Source organism: Chiloscyllium plagiosum, chromosome 23 (assembly GCF_004010195.1).
Source record: "Chiloscyllium plagiosum isolate BGI_BamShark_2017 chromosome 23, ASM401019v2, whole genome shotgun sequence".
In the NCBI taxonomy this organism is placed as follows: Eukaryota; Metazoa; Chordata; class Chondrichthyes; order Orectolobiformes; family Hemiscylliidae; genus Chiloscyllium; species Chiloscyllium plagiosum.
Window position 1 is genome coordinate 57,828,888 of NC_057732.1, and position 18,832 is coordinate 57,847,719.

The 18,832-nt window shown below is 43.7% G+C and overlaps 1 protein-coding gene across 1 annotated transcript in view; it reads left to right on the forward strand.

Moving 5' to 3' along the window:
* The first annotated feature begins 202 nt into the window (after nucleotides 1-202).
* The window catches only part of cenpv (centromere protein V), a 63,010-nt gene continuing 44,380 nt past the window's right edge, over nucleotides 203-18,832 (forward strand). Inside the window, exon 1 of the mRNA XM_043714227.1 lies at nucleotides 203-396. Within this exon, the coding sequence (XP_043570162.1) occupies nucleotides 245-396 (152 nt within the window). The 5' untranslated portion in view covers nucleotides 203-244. The remainder of the gene's footprint in view (nucleotides 397-18,832) is intronic.

An 18,832-nucleotide genomic window follows, 5' to 3' on the forward strand; every position in this document is an offset into this window, starting at 1 on the left:
TGTTGTAAGAGCTTTGAATCACGGGCAGTTTGTTGCACTTTTGGAGGAAAATGAGACTGAACATCGTTACATAGGCTACCACACAGCTGTCAGGTGGCTCAGCCTGGGCAAAATGCTGAAAAGTGTATGGGACCTGAGAGAAGAGATTCAAGATTTGTGTGTGAAGAAAGGGAATGGCATTCTGCAGCTTTCAGATGCAGATTGGATTGCAGACCTTGGTTTTGCTGTTGATGTGACTGCAATTATGAATGAACTAAATGTGAAACTGCAGTGCACGGACCTTAGTGAAGGCTTTTATGAAAAAGTTGCAGCTTCTCTCAGCCAAATGGAGGACAACATTCTCACCCACTTGCCAACACTGAAGGAAGCTGCACCTTCAGCTGATCACCTCCACAGGTACGTATCTATGTTAGAAGCACTGCATGGTGAATTTTCAAGGCGATTTCAAGCCTTTAAAACGGTTGAGAATGAAATGCACACGATTTCTTCCCCATTTACATGCAATGTGGAGAATGCACCTAGTGATGTTCAGCTTGAACTCATTGACCTGCCGTCTGACACACTTCTGGCAGAGTACTTTAGGTCAGTCTCACTGCTTGATTTTTACTCTTCCCTCAAAGAGGAGAACTTTCCACACATGAGGAGGCATGCTCAGAAGATGCTAGTCCTCTTTGGATCTACCTACATATGCGAACAGCTCCAACTTCCATATCCGCCACAGATTCACCTGCACCTCCACACACATCATCTATTGCATCCTCTGCACCCGATGTGGCCTCCTCTATATTGGGGAGACAGGCCGGCTACTTGCGGAGCGTTTCAGAGAACACCTCTGGGACACCCGGACCAACCAACCCAACCACCCTGTAGCTCAACATTTCAATTCCCCCTCCCACTCCACCAAGGATATGCAGGTCTTTGGACTCCTCCATCGTCAGACCACAACAAAACGACGGTTGGAGGAAGAACGCCTCATCTTCCGCCTAGGAACCCTCCAACTACAAGGGATGAACTCGGATTTCACCATTTTCCTCATTTCCCCTCCTCCCACCTTGTCTCAGTCAAATCCATCGAACTCAGCACTGCCTTCCTAACCTGCAATCTTCTTCCTGACCTCTCCGCCCCCACCCCAGTCTGACCTTTCACCCTCACCTTGACCTCTTTCACCTATCACATTTCCGACGCCCCTCCCCCAAGTCCCTCCTCCCTACCTTTTATCTTAGCCTGCTGGACAAACTTTCCTCATTCCTGAAGAAGGGCTTATGCCCGAAACGTCGATTCTCCTGTTCCCTGGATGCTGCCTGACCTGCTGCGCTTTTCCAGCAACACATTTCCAGCTCTGATCTCCAGCATCTGCAGACCTCACTTTCTCCTCCTATATATGCGAACAGACATTCTCAGTGATATGAAGTTCAACAAATCCAAATCCAGATCCTCTTTCACTGATGATCACCTCTCAGCTGTCCTTCACATATCCACCTCAGACATTCAACCAGATTTCAGTGCACTTGTTCAAGCCCAAAACAGACTGGATTTTTCTCAAAAAACAAGTAAAATGAACTGAAAAACATCAAAACCACTTATTGCTTTTTATATAGAGTTATTTGTCGTTTGTAATACTGAACAATAATGAAACAACTCCACAATTTCATATCTTTATTGTAACAGAATATCCTTATTCTTTTGATTATAAGTTTCAGTGCAAAACTATATAATTTAGTACTTTTTACAATGGGAGAAAATTAATACTGAGCAGAATTATGTTCAACTTATTGTTGGTTCGGCCCTCCAACACAACTCAGGTTTCTCATGTGGCATCTTGGAAGAATTAATTGCCCACCCCTGATGTAGGCGATGCCTCTGTCTGCGATCACTCGGAATCAGATCACTGTGGACTCTTTCTTTGAAAATTATGAGAAAATCAGCCTTTCATTGAAGACCTGGAACATTATGGGTCTCTTCTACCAAGCTCCCACAACATTATACCATTTATCCCCACTTCACTCCTCCCCATTGGGATAGTAGAAACTGGTCTGTATTTGCCATAGGAGAAAGTGAAGCTTGCAGATGCTGGAGATCAGATTCGAGAGAGTGGTGCTGGAAAAGCACAGCAGGTCAGGCAGCATTCAAGGAGCAGAAAAATTGACGTTTTAGGCATAAGCCCTTCATCAGGAATGAGGCTTGTGGGCCAGGAGGGCTGAGAGTTAAATGGGAGGGTGGGGGGTGGTGGTTGGGTCTGGGAGTAAGGTAGCTAGGAAAGTGATAGGTAGATGAAGGTTGAGGGGAAAGGTAATAGGTTGGAGAGGAGGGTGGAGCGGATAGGTGGGAAGGAAGATGGACAGGTCAAGAAGGCAGTGCCGAGTTGGAGGCTTGGGACTAGGATAAGGTGGCAGAGGGAAACTGAGGAAACTGGTGATATCCACATTGATCCCGTGTGGTTGCAGGGTCCCAAGGCAGACTTGTTATGGATAATGAAGTATTATTGTGTCACCTTTTGGTTGACAGAGGAAAATACTATATGTGGCCAGGATCTCAAACCCAAGACTCAGGCCATAGTTTACTGGGCAGCTATGATTCCCATTCTTCTATATGCCTCAGCAACTGGAACAACCTACTGGAAGCACTTTCAAAACACTAGTAACATCGCCAATCCTTTGCAAGACATTCTAAATCCAGCTACAAGAAAGATATTCCAACAGCAGCATCCGTCCCCAAGACAACATCCTTAGTGTCAAAGTGCTAACCAATCAAAACTATTTTTGTTTGATGGTTCTTGCTGTTCCATCCTAACTCACCAATGTTCCTTCAGCAACAGCTTCCAAACCCACAACCACTACACCTAAAAGGACAAGGATAGCATATATAGTGTTATGAAGTTGAAAGGCGTGCACTGTACCTTTCAGAGAGAGTGAATGCTGCTCTACACTGAGAGTTTACAAGCACTGTGATATGAATAGTTGGTAGTCTCAATGTAATGGAAAATTGAAAATATGTACATTTTGGCTGTGAAATGGATACCTGAGTTGGTTGCTGTTTTGACAACAATTTGAATGTAACCAATCAGTTTAAATTATGCTCTAGGATATTAAAACCCAATCGAATTTCAATTTATTGTTTTGCCGATATCAAACCAATGAGACTAATGTTGAGGATATAGAAAAGGCAGGCATTTTGAAAATTGGACAGAGCAACTGCCATCAACACAGATCCAAGGAATTGGGAAACGCTCTCTGTCAAAGGTATCTTTTCATATGAAACATTTGCAATAAGAAAGAAAGAAGATGGTCTAGGGAGATCTTCAGCCAGAAGAAGGCAGACACTGAAGATGACAGCCGCTGTATAGTTTGAAATTAAGTTAATGTAATTTGAATAAGTGTCTTATTAGAACAGCATATTGTTATAGTTGGAGGCAGATAATAACCACTTAAGAAAGGAAGGGGGCTTAGAGTTGTGAATAGTTGTTGTTTAACATTCACTTTTTGAGTTAAAAATTAAATTGATGTTATTTTCTTTAAATAGTGGAACTTGGGAGATCCCTGTCACTCATATTACTAGGCAAGGTGAGGTTTTCTGGGTGTTTGGTTTAATTAACTGAAGGGTTCATTGCCGTGTCATAACAGTTTGGGGGCTCTGCTCCGAGACTTGGATAGATTTGGATAAGTTTAGACGGATCCAGTCTGAACAGATTTGAACAGATTTGGGGTACAAAAGGTCCCAGCAGATTTAAACCCTTGCCAATCAGTGTCCTAGATTTTTAAATAAAAAATGGGTGAGACAATTTGTTTAATTTCAGTTACTTGTGGTTGGTTAAATTAAAAATGAGGGAAATGGCTCTTAACATTGATAAGCAGGTTCTGGGGTTTGAAGATGTTTCCCAAATTTGTCAAGAAAGTTTAAAGACAGAGGAAGGGCTTTTAGAATTAACAAATAGGTTAGAATTGGGTTTAACGGGGGACAAATAGAAAGCTGAAATTGTAATGGAATTGGTCAAGCACTTAGGTGAATCAAAGAAACAGACAAGTGCAGTAGAGTTAGAAAAACTTAAATTGCAATTAAGGCAAATGGAGTTAGAAGATAAAGAAAGGGAAAAGAGAGCCGAGAGGGGGAGAGAGAGAGAGAGAGAGAGAAAAGGTTCTTAGCTGAGCAAAGAGAGAGAAGAAATTGAAAGGGAGAGAGAATTTGAATTTCAGAAGTGTGAATTAGTCAGGAAATTCAAGTTAACATGATGGAGATGAAGAGAGAAGGTAGTGATATACAAATATGTTAAAATATTGTCACATTTTGATAAGAAATATGTCAAAGCCTTCTTTATTTCATTTGAAAAATTGGCTAGGCAAATGGGGTGATCAGAGAACTTGTGGGTAATGTTAGTTCGGACTAAGCTGGTAGGCAGAGCTAGTGAGGTATTTACAGCGCTGTCAGATGAAGGGTCAAGAGATTATGCAGACGTCAAACAAGCTACTTTGAGTGCTTATGAATTGGTATCAGAAGCGTATAGACAGCAGTTCAGAAACATAAAGGAAGAACCAGGTCAGACTTATGGAGAAAGTGAGCACTGCAGATGCTGGAGATCAGAGTTGAGAGTGTGGTGCTGGAAAAGCACAGCAGGTCAGGTCTGAGGAGCAGGAGAATAAATGTTTCAGGCAAGAGCCCTTCATCAAGAATGGGGCTTGTGAGCCAACGGAGTGGAGAGATAAATGAGAGGGAACTGGGACTGATGATGGGGGGGAATGGTACCTGAGAGTGTGATAGGCAGATGGAGATGGAGGTAACATGATAGGTTGGAGAGGAGGGTGGAGCAGATGAGTGGGAAGGAAGATGGACAGGTAGGACAGGTCATGAGGGTGGTGCCAAGTTGGAAGGTTGGAACTGGGATAAGGTGGGGGGAAGGGAAATGAGGAAATTGGTGAAATCCAAATTGATGCCATGTGGATAGAGAGTGCCAAGGTGGAAAATGAGGCCTGTTTGATATAGAACATAGAACATAGAAGAATACAGCGCAGTACAGGCCCTTTGGCCCTCAATGTTGCACCGATCCAAGCCCACCTAACCTATACTAACCCACTATCCTCCATATACCTATCCAATGCCCGCTTAAATGCCCATAAAGAGGGAGAGTCCACCACTGCTACTGGCAGGGCATTCCATGAACTTACGACTCGCTGAGTGAAGAACCTACCCCTAACTTCAGTCCTATGTCTACCCCCCTATATCTGCAAAATCTCTTGACCCCTCATCTGACAGCACTGCAAATACCTCACTAGCTCTGCCTATCTGCTTAGTCTGAACAAGTGTTCTTCCTCCAGGCTTCGGGTGGTGAAGGTGTGGCATTGGAGGAGGCCCAGGAGCTGTATGTCTTAGGCAGAGTGGGAGGGGGGAGTTGAAGTGTTTGGCCATGGGGTGGTGGGGTTGGTTGGTGCGGGTGTCTTGGAGATTTTCTCATAAGTGCTCTGCAAGTTGGCGTCCTGTCTCCCCAATGTAGAGGAGACCACATCGGGAGCAACGGATACAGTAAATGGCGTGTGGAAGTGCAGGTAAAGCTCTCATGGATGTGGAAGGCTCCTTTGGGGCCTTGGATGGAGGTGAGGGGGGAGGTGTGGGCGCAGCTTTTACAATTCTTGAGGTGGCAGGGGAAGGTGTTGGGAGGGAAGGGTGGGTTGGTGGGGGGTGTGGACCTGACAAAACTGTTGCAGAGGGAATGGTCTTTACAGAAAGCGGATGGGGAGGGGAAGGAAATAATTCTCTGGTGGTGGGATGCTTTTGTAGGTGGCGGAAATGTTGGAGGATGATGCGATATATATGGAGGTTGTTGGGGTGGAAGATGAGGACCATTGGGGTTCTGTTCCTGTTGCGGTTGGAGAGGTTCAAGGGCGGAGGTGCAGGAATAGATGAGGTGTGCCAGGGGGCATCATCATCCACGTGGGAGGGGACATTGCGGTCTTTGAAGAAGGAGGCCAACTGGTGTGTTCTGCTACATTGTTTCCTACGCTAAATTGATGACTGTATCGGTGCCACCTCATGCTCCAACGAGGAGGCTGAACAGTTCATCAACTTCACCAACACATTCCACCCCAACCTTAAGTTCACCTGGACCATCTCGGACACCTCCTTCCCCTTCCTGGACCTCTTCATCTCAATCGGTGGTGACTGACTGAACATTGACATCTTAACCCACCGACACCCACAGCTACCTGGATTACACCTCCTCCCACTCTGCCTCCTGTAAAAACGCTATCCCTTATTCCCAATTCCTCCACCTCTGCTGCATCTGCTCCCAGGAAGACCAATTCCACCACAGAACACACCAGATGGCCTCCTTCTTTAGAGACCGTAATTTCCCTCCCATGTGGATGATGATGCCCTCCAGTACAGCTCATCCACTCCCGCACCTCTGCCTTCAAACCCCACCCCTCCAACCACAATAACCTCATCTCCCCTCTCATCTCTGTCCAAGGCCCCAAAGGAACCTTCCACATCCATCAGAGTTTTACCTGCACTTCCATGCATGTCATTTATTGTATCCATTGCTCCCAATGCGGTCTCCTTTACATTGGGAAGAGAGGACACCTACTTGCAGAGCACTTCAAAGACCATCTCCAGGACACCAGCACAAACCAACAACCAACCTCACCACCTCATGGCCAAACACTTCAACACCCTTCCCCCCTCCCAACTCTGCCAAGGACATGCAGGCCCTGGGCCTCCTCCAATACCACACCTTCACCACCCGAAGCCTGGAGGAAGAATGCTTCATCTTCCACCTTCCAACCACATGGTATCAATGTCAATTTCCTCATTTCCCCTCCCCCCACCTTATCCCAATTCCAACCTTCAAACTCGGCACCGTCCCCATGACCTGTTTTACCTGTCCATCTACCTTCCCACCCATCTGCTCCATTCTCCTCTCCGACCTATCACCATTACCCCCACCTCCAGCCATGTATTGCACTCTCTGCTACTTTCCCCCAGCCCCAGCCCCCTCCCATTTATCTCTCCACCCCCTTGGCTCACAAGACTCATTCCTGATGAAAGCCTCTTGCCCAAAACATTGATTCTCCTGCTCCCAGGTCAAACTTATGTTGAGTTCGAAAGAATTAAACATATTAATTTTGATAGATGGGTGCTGGCCTTAAAAACAGATAAGACCTATGAGGAGAAAGTGAGAACTGCAGATGCTGGAGATCAGAATTGAAGAGTGTGTTGCTGGAAAAGCACAGCAGGTCAGGCAGCATCCGAGGAGCAGGGGAATCAATGTTTTAGGCATAAGCCCTTCATCAGGAAGACCTATGAGGCTCTAAGAAAGATTATTCTGCTGGAGGTGTTTAAAAACTCACTTCCAGTGATGATAAGAATTCATGTGGATGAATAGAAAGTTCAAGAAGTGAGAAGAGTGGCAGAGATGCCAGATGAATATACATTGGTGCATAACGTGAAATTTAGCTTCTGGCAGGAATTTCATCCTAATGAGGGATAGAAATTTGGAGATGGGGAGATCCTACGCTACAAAACAAAGATTAGAGCCCACTGCTAATAGTTTACCACAGGTGAAAAAAGAAATCCAAGCGGGTGAAAAGGAGGTGAAAGGCCTCAAGTGTTTTCACTGTGGTAAAGTGGGACACGTAAAGTCACAGTGCTGGCTGTTGAAGAAAGGCACTGTGGGAAAAGATGAGGTAAAACAGACTAACCCTTAGTGAAAGTAGTAAAGGAAACCCAAAAAAAAGTTGAGGAGCTGCAGGAGAGTGCACAGCCTAGGCTGGGGCTGGGTATGGAGTTAGTGACTGATTTCTGTAAAAAGACTTCACCTCTGCAGGTAAAGCGTACTCAGGAAGAACAGGGAAGAAGGGAAGGAAGTTATAATTTTGAGAGTTATGGGATCTAATCCATTTCTAAAGAAATGAACATTTTTGCACTCTTTCTGACATGTTACCTAAGAGTGTGGTAACTTGTGGAATAGATGGACAGAAATTTAGCATTCCCCTGCGTAAGATCAGGTTGGAGTGCCAACTCAAGACTGGGGAAGTAACAGTGGGAGTGATTGACAGAGTGTCAGTTCCAGGAATACAGTTTATTCTTGTGAATGATTTAGCAGAATCCTAAGTGGGAGTGATACCCCTCGTTGTGGAGATGCCAAAAGAAGACCAGGGAACTAAGGAGTTAAAAGAAAAATCCCTGGAATTTTTCCAGACTGTGTAGTAACAAGATCCCACTATTACAAGCGAGAGCAAGAAGCAAAAACTAAAGAAAAAGATGAAGGAGTTGAGGTTCAGTTCGTGGACACTCTGTTTGAATGTAATCGTGCAGGAGAAACTTGAACATGAAGAGGGTCAGACAGAAGTATTTAGTCCTGAAAGGCTAATGGACTTACAACAGAAAGACAAGGCAATAAAAGATGTATATATTGATGCATACTCAGAAAAGGAATCAGAATGTATGCCTTTAGGATTATTATCTTAAAGATAGAATCCTAAGACAAAAATGGAGACCAAGTAGGTTAGTGCAGAGGAGAAATGAGCAGAAGTGCACCAGATTGTGTTGCTGGTAGCATACAAACCAGTGTTATGAGTAGCACATGAATTTCCAGTAGATCACCTGGGTGAGGAAGACTTAAGCTAAAGTACAAAAGCATTTCTATTGGCCTGGACTGCACATGGATGTGGTTAAATTTTGCCATACATGTCATACATGCCAAATGGTACATAAGCCACAGGCAGTAATAAAACCACATTTGTTGCCAATGCCCGCAATCGAAGAACCTTTCACGCATGTTATGATTAATTGTGCAGGTTCCCTTTTTAAAACTAAAAGTGGAAACCATTACTTACTAACCATATTAGATGTGTCTACCAGATTTCCAGAGGCAATTCCCAGAGTATTAAAGCAAAAAGGGTGGTGGAAGAGTTAGTAGCTTTCTTCATATGGTATGGGCTACCCAGAGAGATTCAGTCAGACCAAGGGTCTAATTTTAACTGCTAGACTGTTTACAAAAGTCACGGATAGCTTAGGCATACAGCACTTTAAATCAAGTGTGTACCATCCTGAATTCCAGGGAACTTTGGAAAGGTGGCATCAGACTCTGAAGACCATGTTAAGAGTGTAGTCAGGACTAGCCGAATGATTGGGATAAAGGTATCCCATTTGTATTGTTTGCCATTAGAGATGCCCCAAATGAATCTACTCAGTTCACTCCGTTTGAGTTAATATTCGGACATGAAGTGAAAGGACCTTTGAAATTAATTAAAGAAAAATTGACAGAGATCTCACATTTGTATTAAGTATCTGAGGTGAGGGAGAGATTTAATTGGGTAGGTGAGCTGGCAAAACAGCATCTGAAGAGGGCACAGCATAGAATGAAGCAGGTGGCAGATAAAAACTCTAAAATGCCGATGTTTTCCCATGGGGATGACGTATTAGTATTGTTACTAGTGGTAGGAGATCCCTTCAAAGCCAGGTTTCGTAGTCCCTATCAAATTGAGAAAAAGCTAAGTCAGGTAAACTATCTGGTAAAGATGCCAGATAGAAAAAAACTGTATTGGGTATGTCACATGAATATGTTGAAATCTTCTTATAATAGAGACAGGGAACTTATGAAACAGATGTTAGTTACTGCCCCGCAAAATGAGAAATTAAATCCAGATGTTATGGAGTTTGATGTGCCTCAAAATACATTAAATAATGAGGAAGTCCTTGAGGAGTGGGAAAGGTTAGTGAACTCTCTGTCTCAGGAGCAAAGAACCGAGTTGAAAGGTTTTTTGCAGCAGTGAGGACATATCAAGGAATAAGATGGGGAGGACTAATACTATTGTGCATGAGGTGGAAGTAGGGCATGCTGTTCCAATAAAACAACACCCCTATAAACTTAATCCCTTCAAAGCCACATGGGTCCAGAAGGAAGTGGATGGGATACTCAATGAAGATATTACTGAACTGAGTCAGAGTGAGTGGAGTTCACTACTCGTGTTAGTTGTCAAACCTGATGGGATGTAACAATTTTGTGTGGACTATTGGAAGGTCAATGCCGTAACAAAATTGGACTCATACCCAGTACAAAGATTGGATATCTGTATAGAGAAAGTTGGACAAGCCAATTACATGAGATGGAAATGTGTTGCTGGAAAAGCGCAGCAGGTCAGGCAGCATCTAGGGAACAGGAGAATCGACGTTTCGGGCATTAGCCATTCTTCAGGAAGCCAATTACATCACAAAGTTGAACATACTGTGTGGTTATTGGCAGGTACCTTTATCAGAGAAAGTGAAAGAAGTTTCTGCGTTTGTAACCCCAAATGGGCTATAGCAGTTCATAGTGATGCCTTTTGGAACGAAGAATGCACCCGCCACATTCCAAAGACTCATGAACAGAGTTGTGGCTAGGTAACAAACTGTGCAGCCTATTTGGGGACGATGTGGTGATCTTTAATGAGTCATGGAAAGATCACATGGTACAGTTGGCAGAGCTCTTTGAACGATTACGTGAAACAAAACTGGTAATAAACTTAAAGAAAACAGAATTCATGAAGGGAGAAGTGGCGTTCTTGGGACACAACATTGGTCATGGAAGGCTGACCCCAAGGAACGCAAAGACGAAGGCCATTGAGGAATTCCCACAACCATGCCCAAAGAAAGAGGTGCTTCGACATATGGGACGAAGCAGATTCTACCGGAGGCTTGTTCTAAATTTCAGCAGCTTGGTGGCACTACTAACAGATTTACTAAAGAAAAACACAAAGTTTCATTGGACAGAAGAATGCCAGGAGAATTTAAAAGCAGTATTAACCACCACACCAGTTTTAGTTACACCAAATGTTTTGAAATCTTTCAAAATTGCAATTGATGCTAGTGATATAGGAGTTGGAGCTGGACTGCTAAAGGAAGATGATGATGGAATTGAACAGTCAATTGGCTACTTTTCAAACAAACTCAATACCCACCAGAGAAAATAGTCTACCATCAAAAAGAATTATTGAGTTTGGTACTGGCTTATAACATTTTAATGTTTATGTGACAAACAATGTGTCGGGGACAGTTGCGTACATGGACCACGATCTCATTCATTCTTGGAAAGATTTAAAGACAAAAATATGAGACTATTTCATTGGAGTCTTATGTTAAAGATCTTTAATTTACAAATTGTACATGTTGTGGGTCATAAAAATGTGATAGCAGACACGTTATCATGAAGTTAAAGGATAAAGTATAGATAAGATTGAACAGATTCCAATGTTATGTGTATGTGTGCAGAAATTAATATGAACTTTGATTATTAATCTATGTATTTCATTGTATTGGGATTAAGAATTGAAAGAAAAAAATTAAGCCATCTTTTCATTATGATGGTTCATTTCCTTATTAAGGGGCGAGCAGTTATGAAATTGAAGGCGTATGCTGTACCTTTTTAAGAGAGAGTGAATGCTGTTCTGGACTAAGAGCTTACAAGTACCTGTGGTATGAACAGTTGGCAGTCTCAGTGTACTGAAAAATTGAAAATATGTAACATTTGGCAGTAAAATGGATACCTGAGTTGGTTGCTGTTTTGACAACAATTTGAATTTAACCAAGCAGTTTAAATTATGCCCCAGGATACTAAACCCCAATTGAGTTTGAATTTATTGGTTTGCCAACATCGATCCTATGAGACAGTCTGCTGTTGGGAATATTAAAAAGGCAGGCATTTTGAAAATTGGACAGAGCAACTGCCATCAACACAGATCCAAGGAATTAGGAAATGCTCTCTGTCAAAGGTACCTTTTCATATGAAACATTTGCAATAAAAAGAAAGAAGATGAACCAGGGAGATCTTCAGCCAGAAGAAGACACAGACGGAAGACGACAGCCGCTGTATGGTTTTGAAATTAAGGTGATGTATTTTTAATAAGTGTCTTATTGGAACAGGGTTAAAAATCTCACAACCCCAGATTATAGTACAACAGATCTTTTTGGATGCACTAGCTTTCGACATGCTGCGTCTTCATCGGGTGGTTGTGGAACATGACCATATGAAACAGAGTTTATAAGAAAAGGGTTACAGTGTCATGAAGTTATAATGATATATTAAACAACTTTAGTTAAAAATCACACACCAGATTATAGTTCTTAAACAAATTTATATTAAGTCTTTCATCTTTTAGAATAGGATATGGTGCTTTAGGTTCTTTAATACGTAAATCCCAGAATTACATTCTCAAGGTGGCACCAGCTTAACTAATAATAGGTGTCATCTCAGTTCAGACAATGCATTAAATGTGTGAAGGTAAAGTCTATACCAATGTTGAGAGTCAATTCTATTTCTAAAGTGGGGCCCACAGAATCTTACATGGATTCATGCAGTTTTTGAACATGATAGAATGTAATTCTGCAAATACAAATTCATCCCATAAATTTATATGTGTATGTGTGCAGGAGAGACAGAGTGGGTGTGTGAATGTGAGTGTGTGCTTGTGGGTGTGAGTGCATGTGAAAGAGTATGTATAAGCTTGGTCAAGTATGAGTGTGATGGGGATAAGCCTGTGAGAGGGTGCATGTGTGAGGGTGAGTGTGGGGGATTCATGTCTGTGTGTACGAGAGAGACTTGTGTATGAGAGAGTGTCTGCATGAGTGTGTGAGTATGTAGGAGTGTGTGTGTTTGAGTGAGAGTGTGTATATAGTGCAGTGGGGTCACCTGGAGTGTGACATGAACCCAAGGTCCCAGTTGAAGCCATCCCCATGAGTACCAAACTTGGCTATCAACCTCAGCTCAGCCACTTTGGTTGTAGCTTGTCCCAAAATCTGCCTTGGAGGATGGTCACCTGGAGGTCCAAGGCCAAATGTCCTGGACCGCTGAAGCGTTCTCCGACTGGGAGGGGAACAGTCCTGTCTGGTGATTGTTGCGCATTGTCCATTCATCCATTTTCGTAGTGTCTGTTCAGTCTCGCCAATGTACCATGCCACAGGACATTTCTGCCTGCAGTGTATGAGATGTACAATGTTGGCTGATAGGAGGAGGAACGTGATGGACATGTTCTATGTGATGGACACCTGAAAGTGCTCAGGGATGCCCTCTTAAGAACAGGGTACGATGCTCAACTTGTCGACTGCCAGTTCTGATGTGCTACAGCGAGAAACCACAATGACCTCCTCAGGAGACAGACACGGGCCGATAGAGTACCCTTCATTCTCGAGTACTTCCCAGGAGCCGAAATACTACGCCATGTTCTTCACGGCCTGCAACACATTATCCATGAGGACGATTACCTTGCCAAAATCTTCCCTACTCCTCCACTTCTCACTTTTAAACAACCCCAAACCTCAAACAGATCATTGTTTGCAGTTAACTGTCTAGCCTTTAGGACAACGTCAACCACAACACCATATAATCTTGTCACAGCAGCCGCTGCAAGAAGTGTCAGAGCGTCGAGATGGATACCACCATTACACGTGGGGACACCTCCCACCATATATGCAGCAGATACTTATGTAACTCAGCCAACGTTGTCGATCTCATATGCTGCAGGCAGGGATGTCCTAAGCCACGGTACATTGGTGAGACTGAACAAACGCTACAACAATGGATGAATGGACAACGCACAACGATCCCGTGCTAATTGGCATAGGGATAAGAAAATTATGGAAATAAGCATGTGGCTAAGAGATTGGTGTGGGAAAGAGGGATTCCATTTCATGGGGCATTGGCATCAGGTTTGGAAACGGGGAAGACCTGTACCGATGGGATGGTCTCCACCTGTACCAATCTGGAACCAGTGTTCTGGTTAAAAGGATAAGAAGGGAGGTCACTAGGACTTTAAACTTGAGAGTCGGGAGGAAAGGGAAAGTGATGGAGTATGGAGTCAAGAAGAAAGATAAGCAGCAGGTTAGCATGTGTGCAGGGTTTTAGTTCGAGGCAGACTAGAAATGAAGCAAAAAGAAAGAATAACTTAGGAGAGGTGATGGAAATCATGAGGATAAGAAAATTAGCATTAAGGTGCTTTACCTGAATGCTTGTAGTATTCGTAACAAAGTAGATGAATTAACAGCAGAAATCATCGGTAGACATCACAGAGATGTGGTTGCAGGGGGTTCAGGATTGGCAGTTAAACATCCAAGGATTTACAACTTGTCGGAAAGTCAGGGAGGTGGGCAGACTTGTCGGAAAGTCAGGGGCGGGTGTGCCTTGTTAGTTAGGAACGAAATTAAATCTATGGCACTGAATGACATAGGGTCAGATGATGTGGCGTCTGTGTAGATGGAATTGAGGAACCACAAAGGTAAAAAAAAACCATAACGGGAGTTATGTGCAGACCTCCCAGCAGTGGTCAGGACTAGGGGCGCAAGATGTACCAGGAAATAGATAGGGTATATCAAAAAGGCAAGGTCACAGTGATCATGGGGGACTTCAATATGCAAATGGTCTGGGTGAATAATGTTGCCGGTGAATCCAAAGAAAGGGAATTCATGGAATGCTGAGAGGATGACTTTTTGGAACAGCTTATGATGGAGCCCACAAGGGAGCAGGCTATTCTGGACTTAGTGCTATGTAATGAGCCAGACTTTATAAAAGATCTTAAAGTAAGGGAACACTTAGGAAGCAGCAATCATAATATGGCAGAGTTCAGTTTGCAGTTTGAAAGAGAAGGCAAAATCCGATGTAATGGTGTTACAGTTAAATACAGGTAATTACAGGGGCATGAGAGAGGATCTGATGAAAGTCGACTGGAAGCAGAGCCTAGTGGGGAAGACAGTACAGCAACAATGGCAGGGGTTTCTGGATGTAACTGAGGATACAGGACACAGGTTCATCCCAAAGAAAAGAAAGATTATCTGGGGGTGGGGAGTGGAATTAGACAGCCATGGCTGACAAAGGAAGTTAGGAAATGTATCAAAGAAAAAAAGAGAGCGTATAAAGTGGCCAAGAGCACAGGGAAATCAGAAGATTGGGAAGACCCAAAAACCGAGGATAACAAAGAGAGAAATAAGGAAGGAGAGGATCAAATATAAAGGTAGGCTAGCCAGTAATATTAGAAATGATAGTAAAGTTTCTTTCAATACATTAGAAACAAACGAGAGGCAAAAGTAGAAATTGGACTGCTCCAAATTGATGCAGGAAGGGTAGTGATAGGAGATAAGGAAATTGCTGAAGAACTTAATAAATACTTTGTGTCAGTCTTCACAATGGAAGACATGAGTAATATCCCAACAATTAAGGATAATCAAGGAGCAGAGTTGAGTATGGTAGCCATTACAAAAGAGAAAGTGCTAGAAAAGCTAAAAGGTCTAAACATTGATAAATCTCCTGGCCCAGATGGGCTACATCCTAGAGTTCTGAGGAAGGTGGCTGAAGAAATAGTGGAGGCGTTGGTTATAATCTTTCAAAAATCACTGGAGTCAGGGAAAATCTCAGACGATTGGAAAATTGCTGTTGTAATCCCCTTGTTCAAAAAAGGATCAAGACAAAAAATGGAAAATTATAGGCTGATTAGCCTAACCTCGCTTGTTGGTAAAATTCTAAAATCCATTGTTCAGGATGAGCCTTTTAAATTCTTGGAAGTGCAGGGTCAGATTAAAACAAGTTAGTATGGTTTAGTAAGGAGAGGTTGTGCCTGACAAACATGTTAGAATTCTTTGAAGAGGTAACAAAAAAGTTAGACCAGGGAAACCCAGTGGATGTTATCTATCTTGACTCTCAAAAGGCCTTTGATAAGGTGCCTCACGGGAGGCTGCTGAGTAAGGTGAAGGCCCATGGTGTTCGAGGTGAGCTACTGGCATGGATTGAGGATTGGCTGTCTGACAGAAGGCAGAGAGTTGGGATTAAAAGGTTCTTTTTCCAATTGGCAGCTAGTGACAAGTGGTGTCCCGCAGGGTTCAGTGCTGGAGCTAGAGCTGTTCACTTTATATATTAATGATCTGGATGAAGAGACTGGGGGCATTCTACAAAGTTTGCCGATGATACTAAGTTAGGTTGACAGGTAGGTAATTCTGAGGAGGCGTGGAAGCTGCAAAAAGATTTAGACAGTTTAGGGGAGTGGTCCAAGAAATGGTTGATGAAATTCAATGTGAGCAAATGCGAGGTCTTGCACTTTAGAAAAAAAGAATACAGGGACAGACTATTTTCTAAACGGTGAGAAAATTCATAAAGCCAAAGTACGAAGGATCTAGGAGAGCTTGTCCAGGATTCTCTAAAGGTTGACTTGCAGGTTGAGTCCATGGTTAAGAAAGCAAATGCAATGTCATTTGTCTCAAGAGGGTTGGAATATAAAGCAGTGATGTGCTACTGAGACTTTATAAAGCTCTAGTTATGCCCCATTTGGAATACTGTGTCCAGTTTTAGGCCCCACATCTCTGGAAGGACATACTGGCACTGGAGCGTGTCCAGTGGAGATTCACACGGATGATGCCTGGAATGGTAGGCCTAATACATAATGAACAGCTGAGGATCCTGGGATTGTATTCATTAGAGTTGAGAAGGTAGAGGGGAGATGGAATGGAAAGTTACAAGATAATGCATGGCTTAGAAAGGGTGGACGCTGGGAATTTATTTCCGTCAGGCGGGGATACTAAGACCTGTGGGCACAGCATTAAAATTAGAGGGGATCAATTTAAAATGGAAATGAGGAGACATATCTTCAGTCAGAGGATGGGCCTATGGAATTCATTGCCACGGAGCGCAGTGGAGGTCGGGACGTTGAATGTCTTCAAGGCAGAGATTAATAAATTCTTAATCTCGCAAGGAATGAAGGGATACGGGGAGAGTGCGGGTAAGTGGCATTGAAATGCCATGATTGAATGGCAGAGTGGACTCGTTGAGCTGAATGGCCTTACTTCCGCTCCTATGTCTTATGATCTTATGATCACTAGACAGGACTCTTCCCTCCCAGTCAGGGAACACTACAGTGGTCCAGGACATTCGGCCTCGGACCTTCGAGTGACCATCCTCCAAGGCAGACTTCGGGACAAGCAACAACCAAAGTGGCCAAGCCAAGTTCAGAGCCCATGGGGAAGGTCTCAACCGGGACCTTGGGTTCATGTTACACTACAGGTGACCCCACTGCACTATACACACTCTCTCTCTTATACTCACACACACACTCTGACATACTCACACTCACGCAGACCCTTATACAGAGGCGCTCTCTCATACGCACAGGCATGCACCCTCCGCACTCACCCCCACACACGCACTCTCTCACAGCCTTATCCCCCAGCACACTCACAAACATACTTGACCAAGCTTACATACACACTCTTTCACATGTACTCACAACCACATGCACACACTAACATACAGACACCCACTCTGTCTCTCCTGCACGCGCGCACATATACATTTATGGGGTGAATTTGTATTTGCAGAATTACATTTTGTTTTGCTCAAAAACTGCATGAATTTATGTAAGATTCTGTGGGCCCCACTTTAGAAATAGAATTGACTCAACATTGGTACAGACTTTACCTTCACACAAGTGGCAGATGGAGTTTAATTCAGATAAATGCGAGGTGCTGCATTTTGGGAAAGCAAATCTTAGCAGGATTTATACACTTAATGGTAAGGTCCTAGGGAGAGTTGCTGAACAAAGAGACTTTGGAGTGCAGATTCGTAGCTCCCTGAAAGTAGAGTCGCAGGAAGATGGGATAGTGAAGAAGGCGTTTGGTATGCTTTCTTTTATTGGTCAGAGTATTAAGTACAGGAGTTAGGAGGTCATGTTGCGGCTGTACAGGACATTGGATGGGCCACTGTTGGAATATTGCGTGCAATTCTGGTCTCCTTCCTATTGGAAATATGTTGTGAAACTTGAAAGGGTTCAGAAGATATGTACAAGGATGTTGCCAAGGTGGAGGATTTGAGCTATAGGGAGAGACTGAACAGGCTGGGGCTGTTTTAAAACATAGAACAGTATAGCACAGAACAGGCCCTTCAGCCCACGATGTTGTGCCGACCACTGATCCTCATGTAAGGTAAACCTAATGTACGAACCCTCAAATTTCTGTGACCATATGCGTGTCCAGCAGTCTCTTAAATATCCCCAATGACCTCGCTTCCACAACTGCTGCTGGCAACGCATTCCATGCTCTCTCAACTCTCTGGGTGAAGAACCCGCCTGTGACAGCCCCTCTATACTTTCCGCCAAACAACTTAAAACTATGACCCTTCGTGTTAACAATTTCTGCCCTGGGAACAAGTCTCTGGCTATCAACTCTATCTATCCCTCTCATTATCTTGTACACCTCAATTAGGTCCCCTCGCTTCCTTTTTTCCAATGAGAAAAGTCCGAGGTCAGTCAACCTCTCTTCGTAAGATAAGCCCTCCATTCCAGGCAGCATCCTGGCAAACCTCCTCTAAACCCTCTCCAAAGCATCCACATCTTTTCTATAAGAGGGTGACCAGTACTGGACACAGTATTCCAAATGCGGTCTAACTAAAGTTTTATAGAGCTACAACAAGATCTCATGGCTCTTTAACTCAATCCCACTTTAAATGAAAGCCAAAACACCATATGCTTTCTTAACAACCGGAACAAGGACAGAACGGCCCTGGTGCTCACCTTCCACCCTACCAACCTTTGCATAAACCAAATCATCCGCTGACATTTCTGCCACCTCCAAACAGACCCCACCACCAGGAATATATTTCCCTCCCCACCCCTTTCCGCCTTCCGCAAAGACCGTTCCCTCCGTGACTACCTGGTCAGGTCCACGCCCCCCTACAACGCACCCTCCCATCCTGGCACTTTCCTCTGCCACCGCAGGAACTGTAAAACCTGTGCCCAAACCTCCTCCCTCACCTCTATCCAAGGCCCTAAAGGAGCCTTCCACATCCATCAAAGTTTTACTTTCATATCCACTAATATCATTTATTGTATCCGTTGCT